This window comes from Rhinatrema bivittatum, chromosome 2, assembly GCF_901001135.1.
Source record: "Rhinatrema bivittatum chromosome 2, aRhiBiv1.1, whole genome shotgun sequence".
NCBI classification, from domain to species: domain Eukaryota; kingdom Metazoa; phylum Chordata; class Amphibia; order Gymnophiona; family Rhinatrematidae; genus Rhinatrema; species Rhinatrema bivittatum.
Window position 1 is genome coordinate 37,725,681 of NC_042616.1, and position 14,684 is coordinate 37,740,364.

The 14,684-nt window shown below is 48.0% G+C and overlaps 1 protein-coding gene across 1 annotated transcript in view; it reads left to right on the forward strand.

Moving 5' to 3' along the window:
* The first annotated feature begins 1,235 nt into the window (after nucleotides 1-1,235).
* Nucleotides 1,236-14,684, forward strand: part of LOC115083852 (zinc finger protein 260-like) — a 37,720-nt gene continuing 24,271 nt past the window's right edge. The window contains exons 1-3 of the mRNA XM_029587887.1: nucleotides 1,236-1,482; nucleotides 5,760-5,886; nucleotides 7,062-7,181. Coding sequence (XP_029443747.1) covers nucleotides 1,459-1,482; nucleotides 5,760-5,886; nucleotides 7,062-7,181 — 271 coding nt within the window. The 5' untranslated portion in view covers nucleotides 1,236-1,458. The remainder of the gene's footprint in view (nucleotides 1,483-5,759; nucleotides 5,887-7,061; nucleotides 7,182-14,684) is intronic.

A 14,684-nucleotide genomic window follows, 5' to 3' on the forward strand; every position in this document is an offset into this window, starting at 1 on the left:
GGCCATACGGCCGGCGCCATTTTGCAATATGGCCCTAGTGCATGAGGTTGCTCCCGGACCCCCGCTGGACTTTTGGCAAGTCTTGTGGGGGTCAGGAGGCCCCCCCAAGCTGGCCAAAAGTCCCTGGGGGTCCAGCGGGGGTCCATGAGCGATCTCCTGCGCTCGTGACGTCGGGGGACAGGAACCAAAATGGCGCCGGCACTACCTTTGCCCTGTCATATGACAGGGCAAAGGTAGCGCCATTTCTATTAACGCAGCCGTGGCCCGAGAGTGGAAGATCACACCGGGACCCCCCCACTGGACCCCAGGTAATTTAAAACATTTTGGGGGGGTTCGGGAGGGTGGGGGATTTATTTTAAAGGGTCGGGGTGGGTTTTAGGGTAGTTTTAGTGTGCCGGTTTTCCCGCCCTCCCCCGATTTACGATTTAAAAAAAAAAACCAAAACAAAACCGCGACGATCAGATTCCCTCCCCCCCCCAGCCAAAATCGATCGTTAAGACGATCGATCACACGATTCACATCTCTAATGTGTAGGTGCTTGCCATGTACTTGTAACTTGGATTGGCCACTGTTGGAAACAGGATACTGGGCTTGATGGACCCTTGCTCTGACCCAGTATGGTAATTCTGCACTCCTTTAACTTGAAAACAGGAATCATCCAGGGCTTATTAGTAACCAAAAATGGCTATCTGTTACATTTGACTATTGTGAGTAAATCGGCCAGAAGCTCACCTAACAGATCTACAGACCCAAATGGTACTGGGAAGGCCCTGAGTGGAAGGGTACCTGTCCAGAAGAGCATACTTTTTATGGGAAAGAGTGGGTGGAAGAGAGTGAGTATGGGAATTTTGTTTGCTGCAATGTAATATTCTCTGATGTACTTATGTTGGACTTTGTGCTTCCTGCCAGCAGTTTCTGTAAAGATTTTATTTTGACTGCATATGTAGCACTCATTCCTATTTACACTGATTCAGTGTTGTATTATTAATGAAGACTCTGCCTATTGTAGACCTCATACGAGGCTGTATCATACTTTGAGCTCTTCTGCTGGAAAAGCTTGAGGCAAATAAATGATAATGTATGATGCTAATGCAAGCAAGGAAAGGGTCAATACCAAAGGAGACGGAGCCGAGTGTGATTCGGTAATCTTATCTAAAAGCCCAGATAGAAGCCTGAGTCAATGAATGTTCATAAAGAAGGAGAGAAGTCTCCACTCCGCAGTGACAGTGCTCAGTGTAAAGCTCCTCCCTTTCTGTGTGATGTCATCAGATTGCGCCCAGCAAGAGGAACTGCCATGTGCTGAAGACTTAAGAGCGAGCTACAAGGAATCTATCTCCTTCTACTCCTTTTAACAGTCCGCGAGCTGCACTGCAAAAGGAAAATTTTCAGCTCATCCCCAGACTGAGAAAGAGCCCCAATTCATTTCTAATCCTGAAAGCAGCAAATGCAAAGAGGAAAATGCCTGCAGGAGCTTGTACTCAGGTAAGAGATTGCATCCAACTTCCTGTCCGCTCTGCACAAACCCTGCTGCAGCTTTCTAACCTGGGACACTGCAGATTCAGCCATGACTTTAATAGGACCCGAAGCAGACCTGGGGTACAGAAAAGGCACTTTGGGACATTCCTGAATGTAAAGAGAGAGATAAGAAGTCCAACAGAGTGAGATCTTATGTTCAGTGTCATTGGTTTCTTATTCATATAATCCTGCTCTGGGACTGTTATGTGATTGTGATCTACTTATACTCCGAAAACTCCCCCTGCCCTGCTGAGGAGCCCCAGCACTGGCAGCAGAGTTGTAGTCAGGCAATTTAGCACCTATGGCCAAGTGAAAAACAGCGCACTCACCAATACACAATACATGATACCATGAGTTGGGAGATTCTGTTCACTGTTTGTACAGCAATGCCCATGGCCAGTGCAAGGTGCCCTAGGAAAAGTTTATAGACTTGCACCCCCCACCCCATCACACCCTCCTCACACGCAATTAAAAATTATGCATTTACAATAACAGATTTTGCATGAAAAAGAACATTCAAAGCACAGTCTTCTGAGGTAAAAATATCATTTAAAATATGTATATTAGATTTACATGCATTGCTGAGGTGCCAACCAGAAAACCCTGCAAAAATGCAAGAGATACTTGGAACCTATATAGTATTAGGCTTACTGTAAGTCATCTTGGGCATGGGATGCCCTCAGAGAGTCACTCAAACAGCAACAACCCTACCTATGAAAGTTAATACTATAAAAATTACACCAGGCCTAAAATAGTAATAAAACCCCTCTTAGGAAAACAGAACAATCATAAGAACATAAGAAATTGCTATGCTGAGTCAGACCAAGGGTCCATCAAGCCCAACATCCTGTTTCCAACAGAGGCCAAACCTAGCAATTACCCAAACACCAAGAAGATCCCATGCTAGTGATGCAATTAATAGGAGTGGCTATTCCCTAAGTAAACTTGATTAATAGCAGTTAATGGACTTCTCCTCCAAGAACTTATCCAATCCTTTTTTAAACCCAGCTACACTAACTGCACTAACGACGTCCTCTGGCAACAAATTCCAGAGCTTAATTGTAGATCCCTACATAGAAACTACACACTAAGGGGCCAATGCAAAACAGTGTGCTCGGCTGAGTGCCTGGTTTAACCCATGGTTGGACGTGCGTCCACAGCCCCATATGCTATAAGGGAATTAGTGCATCCAAAACGTGTGTCCAGCCTCCAGGGAAACTAACAGTGCTCATCTCATGCACATGCATTTTGATGAGGTTATTAGTTATTCACCCCATATCTAAAAAAAAATAGTGCAACTGACCCACACATTTTTCATTCAGAAATTAATGCCTGTCCGGAGCAGGCATTAATTTCTGAGCATCCTAAAAAGTTGTTCAGAAAAGCAGAAAATACTGATTTTCTGTATGTTCTCCAACTGATATGGCGATATTAAGTCGGAGGAACCAAAAAGCTTAAAAGGTTTAAAAAAAAAATAAGTGCCAGTGGTCAGGGTAGGGAAACAGATACTCAATTAACGAGCGTCCATTTTCCTAACCCGTGGCTGTTAGGAAAACAGATGCTTGTAAAATTGAGCATCCGTTTTCCTAACCCACTAACAGCCGACCTCTCCTAGCTGCCCGCTGCCAAGGAGGTGCTAGGGGTGCCCAATTGTCCTTAGCACCTCCTTGGCAGCGTGACCTCTCATTTAAATATTGAATCACGAGAGGTGCCTGGATGTGCATTAGGAGAGCAGGCGTTCAACACTGAGTGCCCACTTTCCACGCTCATTTATGGCATTGGCCCCTAATGGAATAACTTACTTCAGTCACACATGCAAAACGCAGATAGACTGTCAAATACAGAATAAAGAGATCTTACAATATAAACAGAAATGTACAGACAAAAACTGAACTGGAAACCGCAACAAGCCAAATTATGTATGCACTGCAACAATGTAAAAAACAGAAACATTACCATTCCTTATAAAACAAAATTAGTAAAACCATATCAATAAAAATAATAATTTAAAACAATTAATGAAAACTCATATAAAAATCTTCCCAACATCAATAAAATATTTCAAAACCGACACATCAAATAACACCCAACAATTCAAATAAGGATTTTAAAAAATTCCACTTTATCCATACCTTGGAACTTTTGATTTCCAGATGCCCTGAAATTATCATGGATTTACTGGCGTAGCATATGCTCTCTCTTAGTCTCCCTCCCAGAAGCACACATGTTCTCTCTCACTCTGACACATACAAGCACACATGCTATTTCACTGTTCCTCCCAGAAGCACACATGCTCTCTCTGCCACATATAAAGTCTGCTGGAGAGTGGCCGGTGCGCGCGATTCAGTATTTAAATTAGGTGGTGTGGTAGAAACAGGCAAAAGGAGGCGCTAGGGACACTTGGGCGTCCCTAGCACCTCCTTTTTACCTGTAGCGGCGGCTGTCAGCGGGTTTGACAGCCGACGCTCAATTTTGCCGGCGTTGGTTCTCGAGCCCGCTGACAGCAACGGGCTCAGAAACCGGACGCCGGCAAAATTGAGCGTCCGGTTTTCGACCCGACAGCCGCCGGCCCATTTAAAATTTTTTTTTTTTTACCCTTTGGGACCTCCGACTTAATATCGCCATGATATTAAGTTGGAGGGTGCACAGAAAAGCAGTAAAAACTTTCCCGGTGCCGGAAGAAATTAGCGCCTATCTTTGGGTAGGCGCTAATTTCTGAAAGTAAAATGAGCGGCTTGGCTGCATATTTTACTTTCTGTATCGCGCGGGAATACCTAATAGGGCCATCAATATGCATTTGCATGTTGAGGGCGCTATAAGGTGCCGCGGTTTGAACGTGCGTTTTCCACCCCTTACTGAATAAGGGGTAAGGGAAAACGCACGTCCAAAAGCAGGTTAAGTGTGCTCCGTTGGAGCGCACTGTACTGTATTGGCCTGAATGTTAGGTTCCATATTAGGTGCTACAACCCAAGAAAGAGATTTAGGCGTCATAGTGCATAACACATTGAAATCTTCAGTTCAATGTGGTACGGCAGTCAAAAAAGCAAATAAAATGTTGGGAATTATTAGACAGGGGATGGTGAATAAAACGAAAAATGTCATAATGCCTCTGTATCGCTCCATGGTGAGACCGCACCTTGAATACTGTGTACAATTCTGGTTGCTGCATCTCAAAAAAGATATAATTGCGATGGAGAAGGTACAGAGAAGGGCTACTAAAATAAGGGGAATGGAACAACTCCCCTCTGAGGAAAGACTAAAGAGGTTAGGACTTTTCAGCTTGGAGAAGAGACGGTTGAGGGGGGGATATGATAGAGGTGTTTAAAATCATAAGAGGTCTAGAACGGGTAGATGTGAATCAGTTATTTACTTTTTCGGATAATAGAAAGACTAGGGGGCACTATATGAAGTTAGTGTGTGGCACATTTAAAACTAATTGGAGAAAGTTCTTTTTCACTCAACGCACAATTAAACTCTGGAATTTGTTGCCAGAGGATGTGGTTAGTGCAGTTAGTATAGCTGTGTTCAAAAAAAGGTTTGGATAAGTTCTTGAAGGAGAAGTCCATTACCTGCTATTAATTAAGTTGTCTTAGAAATAGCCACTGCTATTACTAGCAACGGTAACATGGAATAGATTTAGTTTTTGGGTACTTGCCAGGTTCTTATGGCCTGGATTGGCCACTGTTGGAAACAGGATGCTGGGCTTGATGGACCCTTGGTCTGACCCAGTATGGCATGTTCTTATGCTATTTCACTTTCCCACACACAAGCACATGCGCTCTCTCACTCACTTCCTCCTTGAGTTAGCAGGCTTCAGCAGTCTCGTTCTTCAGCCCCCGTGGGCAAGGGAACGACTTCCGGCCCCGGGGCATTGGACTCCTTCCGGCTGGGCGCACTCTCCCTCTTCCGCAGCAGCGTGGCTCTGCCGAAATCGATGGCGGGGTAAGCAGGCATTAGTAAGTGGAAAAGCAGCGGGACCAGAATCAGCAGCATTGCTAGTGGGGCCGAGCTGCTTTTCCACTTGCTATGGCCATGCTGACCACACTATCGATTTTGCGGGGCCATGCTGCTTTTACTTTTATTCTGTACATGTCGGCCACACTGCTCTCCTCGGTACACGGCATTGGTAGTGGCGCCTATGGCCGTGACCATATTGGCCATAGGCACGCTTCGGCGCTAACTGGGAGACATCCTGATGGATGAGATGCAGAAGGTGCTGAGTGAGTTTCTGGTTTGTGTTTCAGATCCCAGTAACCTTTGATGACATCGCTGTCTATTTCTCCCAGGAGGAGTGGGAGGATTTAGATGAAGGACAGAAGGAGCTTTACAAAGATGTGATGAAGGAGAATTATCAGATGCTCAGCTCCCTGGGTAAGGGACATTTTTAAATTTGAGCTCCTCAATCTTGCTGCTATTACCTATTTTGCTGAGATGTTTTTTTTTTAAAGAATTATATCATTAGTTCACACAGCAGCAGTAAAGAGCAGAGAATAGCTTCCGTTCCCTGCTCCAGCCCCTCCCCTCCTGTCTTCTCTGTAGGATTCACCCAGTGCTCCAGTCAGGCAGGAATGATTTGTGGGCACAGAAGAGGGGTGAACATTCAGTGAGGGGAGAAGGGGGTGAAATCTGGTGGAGAGAAGCTACGAATGCTTGGGGGCAGTTTGAGAAGTAGCTAATGTTGTGGAAGCTGAGGAGGGTTGGAATTGTATACTGCAGCTTCTGGTTTGCTGCTTTGTTGCACAGTGCAGTTGGCTGTAAGCCGCAGCATTCAGCCCACAGGGGAGGGAAGACTCTGTCGTTGCTCTACAGTGACACCTAGTGTCTGGACTCTGGGATCACATTTGGAAATGCCAAGGAGAGAGCGTGGCTGTGGGATCCTTGCTGTGAAGATGGGACTTTAAGGGAGAGGAAGAGATATAGAAGTAGGGCTAAATAGACAGTGGAGTACAGGATTGGCCTAATGGTAAGATCAGAGCGCTGAGAAACAGGGAAACCTGGGTTCAAATCCCACTGTTGCTCCCTGCATACTTAGGAAAATCACTTCACCCTACATTTCCTCAGGTACCAATTTAGGTTGTAAGCCAGGGGTTTTCACTCTCAGTCCTTGAGGGCCGCAGCCTAGCCAGATTTTCAGAATTACCTCACTAGCATACAATAGATGAAGAGCATGCAAATAGATCTCATGCATATTCATTGTGGAAATCCTGAAAACCTGATTGGGTTGTGTCCCTCTAGGACTGAATTTGGGGACCTCTTGTTAGTCCCCTTGGGCATGGACTTGCCTATTTTATCTAAATAAAAGATAATGAGGCTGGTGTACATTATGAGATTGATAATATATTGCGCTCTTCATAGTGGGGGCTAGACTGAAAAGATGAACAGAGGGGTGTATGTGATATTTCTACGACCTGCAGGGCTTCTGTAACTGAGGATTCTAATATTTTTGTTCACTTTGGCAGATCAATATCTTTCTGCTGAAAAACTTTCTACTCTGGAGGCATCGCACCCAGAGTGATGAGAAATCTAATTCATGGTTCTTATTCCAGGATCAGGCTCTCCGACTGTCACCCCTGATATTATCTCCCACATTGAACGAGGGGAAGAGCCATACGTCAGGGATGAGCCGGGATCAGAGGAAAGAGAAACTGGGAGAAGCAGCTGCTCAGGTGAGTGCAGGAATAAGAGGGAGCGGGGTAAAACTGCTGAGCTGGAGAGTGGAAGGAGCAGCTGGGAACTGCAGAGACCCCTTCACCAGCTCCTCTGGAGAGCTCTGTAATCACTTGCAGGGTTTCTGTTACAGACAGTAGTCATAGACAGAGCTTCTTTACTGGTGCACTGTGGGAAAGTCCTGTGTGCCGCAGTAGGTGCAGCCTTGGCTCAATGCTCTTCCCCATTCCCCTAGCAGGAGGAGAGCAGCACTTCATACCCCATTTGCCACCTCTTCTGACTTCTTTCTTTGTTTGAATGCTTGAGGACCCACCAGAATGTTTCTGCACGTAGCCTTTCATAAACTAGAGGTACATTGGTTGAGGTGATGGTTAAATTTTGGTTATTAATTTGTTTAATAGAGCGTGTGTGTGGGTATAGAACTGTTAGAAAAACAATCGGATATAAATGATCTTACTCATGGGTCCCCAATATTGTTACAATAGAAAAACATGTAAGGAGCCCCAGTAACCAAGGTCACTATATTTTTACATACATTTCATCTATTGCATGAGAGAAAAATTTCTAATAACTAAATATCTTTATTGAAAACGCTTGCAAAACATTTTTTAATCCTCAAAATACTTAAGGCATAACATTAAATTAAATAATTTTCATCCATCCACATGAACACTAGTTAAAACATACTTATATACATTTATTTCCTGTACATACTCAGATCATTCCAGACCAGTGAGCTGTGTATCCCTACCAGCAGATGGAGCCAGAGAACAAAAACTTTGGACAGTGCTACATACGAGAGAGCGCCACCTGCAGTCCCTCAGTTTCTCTCTGACTCCAGCAGATGGTAGAGATGCAAACCTGCAGTTTAGGGTTTAGTTAAAAAAAAAAAAAAAAAAAAAAAAGGTGTAGTTAGTTTAGATTAGCTGAGCTAAGATTTTGTTCCCTGAGGTTTTAGGCACCATTGCGGGCCATCCCTCCAGTGGAGCTGGGCGTCTGGGGGGTTTAGATACCCCTGACTGTGTTTTGCCTGTACCCTCCTGGAGGGCCTGATAACCAGAAACTTCTGGTTCCCTCGGCCTCCGAAGCTGTTCCCGGTTTCCTCTGGTCCTGCTGAGGTTGGCTAAAGTTTTTATTTAAAAAAGAAAGAAAAGTGATTTAATCAGAACCTAAGAAGTTCCTCAGGTAGGCCTCTGGACTTAGTTGCGGCCCGGCCGGGACAGTGGGTACTGCAGCCCGAGGAGGAGACCGGTCAGGGTCTGGGGCATGAGGGTCGGCAGCCCAGGGCTCCTGGTGGGTGCGACATCAAACGCGGTCGCTTGCTGAAGGGAGGGGTCTCCTTCAACTCTTTCGGTGCGTTCGCTAGTTCTTTCTCACGTCCCGAGGTGCGAGTGACGCCTTTGGGGCAGGTAGCTGTGGGCCTCAGTGCCTTAGTCCGCAGGCACTTTGGTCCATTGGCAGGTGGCCAAGGGTGGTTCCTTTTCGGCGGGTGCCGTTTTTGTCTGAGCTCTCCCACGCTTTGCCCCATGGTGCCGAAATCCAAGAGGGCCGTCTGCCGCGCATGTGGCGTGACAGGGGGCAGGTTGGATTCGCTCTCTCTCCCTCTTTAACTGCGGGTCAGGAGAGGAGGGCCCCTTGGGAGGGGGCCGCTCAGTTAGGCTAGGCCTCCGTTCATCCGGGCCTCCTGCCTCTGCCTTGGAAGTAGAGGCTTCTGACTTCGTGGTGCCAGGGGGGGGATTCCTCTCCCCCCCCCCTTTCCCCTGTAGAGCTGGTTTGCGCGCCTCCAGATGACGCTGTTCAGCCCGAGCCCCCGCAGGGGGTGGGGGAGCATCCTGTGGACTTCTCTCCTGACTTTGTGCTGCTTCTTCATCAGGCCTCTTTGGCCAATCAAAGATCTGGAATTAAAAGGACAGCGGAGTGGTCGGCAGACCCGTCCAGCTGGGGATCCAAACATTGTTCTCAGGATCCCCTGCGGCCCCTGGGTCTCCGTCAGGTGCGGGGTGACCCAGCCTCCAGTGGGGATGCTATGGGAGCACTGCAAGGTGGTCCCCCAGACACACAGAGGACGGACTCGGGATCTGATCCCTCCCCAGACCTGGGAGATCCTGACATGATGACCCGGCCTTGGATGGATTCCCAATCCCGGAGGGGGATGACCCTCCGGCTGTTCAAGCTGGAGGAGCTGCGCCCATTGATTCCCCAAGTTTTAGAAGAGTTGGGGGTTAAGGTCCCCCAGGAAGAGTCGATAGTGAGGGAGTCAATCCGGTGCTCGATGGTCTGCGAGGAGCGACAATGGCCTTTCCTCTGCCCAAGAAGATCAGGAAGTTGGTGACAAGGGAGTGGGACTCTCCTGATTCCAGCTTGAAAGTGGGCCGAGCGATGCCAAAAATTTACTCCCTCTCTCTGGAGAACTTGCACCTTCTGAAAATGCCGCGGGTGGATGCGGCTGTTTCAGCAGTCACCAAAAAGACAACAGTCCCGGTGGCTGGGGTGGCTGCTTTGAAAGACATGCAGGACCGCAAACTGGAAATTCAGCTGAGGCGTTTGTTTGAGGTCTCCGCGTTTGGCCTGCACATGGTGCCAGCGTGATGCAGCGTAACTGTCTGTTGGGTCCAGAAGGTTGCGGAAGCAATAGCAGCGGGTGACTTTTTGCCCTTGCAAGCGGCTCGCCTTGAGGCGGGAGTGGCTTATGTGGCGGATGCTCTCTGTGATTTGGTTCGCACCTCTGCGTGCAGTATGGTTTCCTCTGTGGCGGCTCGCAAGCTTTTATGGTTACGGAACTGGTCAGCGGATTTGTCCTCTAAGGCGCAGCTCTGTAATCTCCCCTTCAAGGGAAAACTCCTGTTTTGGGAGGATTTGGACCAGATGGTGAAACTATTGGGGGAGACTAAGGGCAATAGGTTGCCGGAAGTTAGGAAACTGAGTAAGAAGGTATTTCCTTCACGAGCTCGCTTTAGGGATTCTCGGTATTTTCGTTCTGGTAAACCTGTTCCTCCCCCAGGGTCCAGGCAAAGCTCTGGTCATCTGCAGTCCTTTTGTGGAGGTCATAGGACTCCCAGAGATGGTACAGGTCAGGGCTCAGGAGGTGGTAAGCCTCCCCAATGAGGCCAGCAGCCCCCACTCCCTCGTAGAAGCTGTAGGAGGCAGATTATCTAGCTTCTACGAGGAGTGGGAGAAGATTACCTCAGACAAGGTGGGCCTTGGAGGTAGTCCGGTACGGTTACACTCTAGATTTCTTGTTTCCAGTTCAGGACGCCTTTGTAGAGTCTTGTGTGATTTCTCGCGAGAGGCCGTGTGGGCGACTCTCCAGAGGTTACTTGATTTCATTGCCTTTTGTCCAGTCCCTCCTGCAGAGCAGGGCCAGGGTCAGTATCCAGTGTACTTTGTGGTTCCCAAGAAGGAAGGGTCCTTTCGTCCTATCCTTGACTTGCAGAAGGTGAACCGGTGCCTATGAGTTCCCAAGTTCCACATGGAAACGCTCTGAACAGTGCTTGCGGCGGTGCGCAAAGGGGATTTCCTTGCGTCCTTAGATCTAATGTAGGCTTATCTGCACATTTCGATCTGGCAGGACCATCAAAGATTCCTGAGGTTCAAGGTGCTGGGTCGACATTTTTTGTTTCGGGCTCTTCCCTTTGGGCTGGCTATGACTCCTCGCACGTTCACCAAGGTTATGGTAGTAGTTGTAGCAGCTCTGCGCAAAGAAGGGATCTTGGTGCATCCATATTTGGACAGTTGGCTCATCCGGGTTAAGTCTCGGGAGTTTGGCAAGAGATCTCTCCAGAGAGTGATGACCACCCTACGGTCTCTTGGTTGGGTCATCAATCTGCAGAAGAGCCAGTTGGTGCCCACACATTGCCTAGTGTAACTAGGAGCGCAGTTCGACACTCAAAAGGGCAAGGTCTTCCTGGCAACATACAGAGTGCGGAAGTTACAGACTCAGGTGAAAGGCCTTCTTCGCTTGATGGTGCCAACAGCCTGAGATTATCTCCAAGTCCTGGGCCCCATGGCGTCCACATTAGAGCTGGTGCCTTGGGCCTTTGCGCACTTGAGACGTTGTCCAGGTGGAGTCCTGTGTCGGAGCAATTCCATATTCTTTGCCTCTTCTTCAGGAACCCAGACGCAGTCTCTCTTGGTGGCTGTTGCATCGCAACCTGGAGAAAGAGGTGGAGTTGGACACCCCCCCCCCCCCCGGCTTGGATGGTTGTCTCTACAGATGCCAGCCTCTCCGGATGGGGAGCGATGTGTCAATACAAGGCCGCTCAAGGCCTGTGGTGAATGTCAGAGAAATCTTGGTCCATCAACAGACTCGAAACCCGAGCGGTTCGCTGGGCCCTTCAAGTGTTCCTACCCTTAGTCAGGGGTCGGATGGTGCGCATCTTGTCCGACAACATGACCACAGTGGCATATATCTAGAGGCAGGGGGGGAACCAGGAGCCCTGCAGAGGCGCTGGAAGCGCAAAGTTTGTTCACCTGGGTAGAGATTCATCTCGGGGGCATCGCTGCGTCGCAAGTCGCAGGAGTGGAAAACATGCAAACAGACTTCCTCAGCTGACAGCGCTTGGACCTCGGAGAGTGGGAGTTGTCCTCTGAGGCGTGGAATCACATTTACTTAGATGGGGGCGCTCCGCAGTTGGACGTGATGGCGGCTCGAGCCAACTCAAACAGTTCGGTTTTTCAGTCGAAGGAGAGAACTCAGATCAGTGGGGCTCGATGCTCTGGTGTGTCCATGGCCCACGGGATTTCTTCTCTGTCTTCCCCCCCTTGGCATCTCATAAGCTGCGTTCTCAGGCGGATAGAGACGCATCACGGGTCTGTGGTGCTCGTGGCTCCGGAATGGCCCAAGGGTCCCTGGTTCACGGATCTGGTACGACTGGCAGAGGATGGCCCTCTTCGTCTGGCTCATCTTCTGCGTCAGGAGCCTATATTCTCGGATCGGGTTGATCAATTCTGTCTCGCGGCACGGCTTTTGAGAGGCGGAGGTTCGTCTGAAAGGGTATCCTGAGTCGGTAATTTCCATTCTTCTTCAGGCTAGGAGACCTGCTATGTCGATAGTGTATGCCAGGGTTTGGCAGGTGTTTGAAGGTTGGTGCTTGCAGAGGAACCTGAGCCCCGTGGCTGTGGGGGTGTCCCAGATTTTGGATTTCCTGCAGCAGGGATTAGCTAAGGGCAGTAGCAATGACCTTACAGATTGCTTCTTGTTGTGCCCTGGTAGAGCGTTCGTGCCTACTTCTCTCTCAGGAGGTGTATGACTTGAGGGTGAACTCCAGAGCGGCTATGGAACCTGCAGCCACCTTTTTAGCAGACACGGGCTTGGATTTAGTCTGTACTTCAGCCAGAGGAGTGGCCTCAGTGGTAGCAGCCAGAAGACAGCTATGTCTGTGGAATTGGTCAGCTGACATAACTCCAAGGCCAACCTTACAAAGATGCCCTTCGATAGATCACTCCTATTCAAAAACAAATTGGAAAAACTGGCCAGTAAATGGGGTGAATCTCCAGCCACCCAACTACCGGAAGATAAGAGGAAGCAGTTGCAGCACCCCTCGACTATGAGGTCCAGGGGTTCTCAACGTTTCCGCCCCTACAGAAACTCAACACTGCAGAGGTCTCGGCCCTTTGGAAGAACTCAGTCCCTTCACAGTCAACAGCCCAAGAGAGGGGTAGGTTCGGGTTCAGGATCATCCTGAACCTCCCAATGAAATTTTCTGACCCATCTTTAAAATGAGGAGATAAGGGGTCAACTGTCTGTCTTTTACTAAAGGTGGGTCGAGATCACTTCGGACAAGTGGAAATCATACGGGAAGGATATGCGCTGGAATTTCGCGGCACTCCTCAGGACGTATTCATGATGTCTCTTTGCCACTCTCAGCACAAAAAGCAGGCAGTGGAGATTACTCTTTTAAGGCTCCTCAGGATGAGGGCCGTAATCCCAGTACCTACGCCCCAGGAAAATACGGGGCGTTATTCCATCTATTTCATCGTATCCAAGAAGGAGGGTTCCTTTTGCTCCGTCCTAGACCGCAAGAGTGAATCATTTCTGCATTGAAACCTTATGCTCCGTGATAATGGCCGAACAACCAGGAGAGTTCCTAACCTCCCTGGACCTATCCGAGGCCTACCTACATATTCCAATCCTTCAAGAACACCAATGCTTTCTACGCTTTGCTGTACTGATTCGCCATTATCCGTTCTGAGAACTGACCTTTGGCCTAGCCACCGCCCATAAACATTTTCCAAGATTATGTGGTCTTGACGGTAGCATTGAGAAGAGAAGGAATCCTGGTACACCTGTACTTGAATGACTCGCTGATCTGGGCCAAGTCCATGGAAGAAAGTCTCCAGGTGACCAACAGGGTGACCTCCTTGCTTTAAGAACTCGGTTGGATAGTAAACCTGGACAAAAGCAGTCTCAAGCCTTCCCAGTTGTTGGAGTATCTGGGAGTCCAGTTTGACAATAGGCAGGGCAAGGTCTTTCTTCTGACCACACGGATATGGAAGTTGATGTCCCAGGTGCATCAGTTGAACACAGTACGCCCAACGATGTGGAGCTATCTCCAAGTTCTCGGTTTGATGGCAGCAACCTTGGAAGTAGTGCTGTGGGCGAGAGCATACATGCACCCATGTCAATGCTCACTGCTGTCACGTTGGAACCCAAAGTCTCAAGACTATTCGATTCGGCTCCATTTACCAATGGGAGTCTGCTCACACCTCAAGTGGTGGTTGCAGGAGGCTCTTCTGAGCAGGGGGGATGTCCCTGTCCTCCCTGAACTGGCTGGTTATTACAACGGCTGTGAGTCTCCAGGGCTGAGGAGCTCACTGTCAGGAACTCATGGCCCAGGGACATTGGATGGAGAAAGAGGCCCTCTGGAACATCAATCACCTGGAAGCCTTGGCAGTGAGGCTGGGGTGCTTGCTATTTAGCCACAGACTCCAGGGTCAAGCGGTCCACATAATGTCTGACAATGCAAAGACGTAACCTGTATCAACTGCCAGGGATAAACCAAAAGCCAGCAGGTGTCTCAGGAGATAGTCCTCCTTATGGACTGTTCTGTAGATGTATTATTTTTTTTTTTCCAATTCTTTATTTTCAATTTTTTGAACATTTCTACCAGGAAAAAACTCCTTACAGAAAATTCAATGTCCTAACAAGACATAATATTCTCAAGTATATATATTAAATATCATATATATATATATATATATATATATATATATATATATATATATATATATATATACAGACATTTAAATTATAAGAAAAATAAATGTAATTAGGAGGCGGAAGGAGCAATATCATCAGGAAATTCTAACATATGTAACTAAAAAGAAAAAAAGGCACGCCTATAGTACTGCTTCATTTTCTTTAAACCGGATCTGTCGGAGTTTCCATGGGGAATCTTCCAGCCAAGAACGACTTCAGTTGATCTGGTTCTAAGAATATATAATTGACATTAAGGTATCTGATGCACGCTTTGCAGGGATATTTCAACGTAAACTTCGCTCCT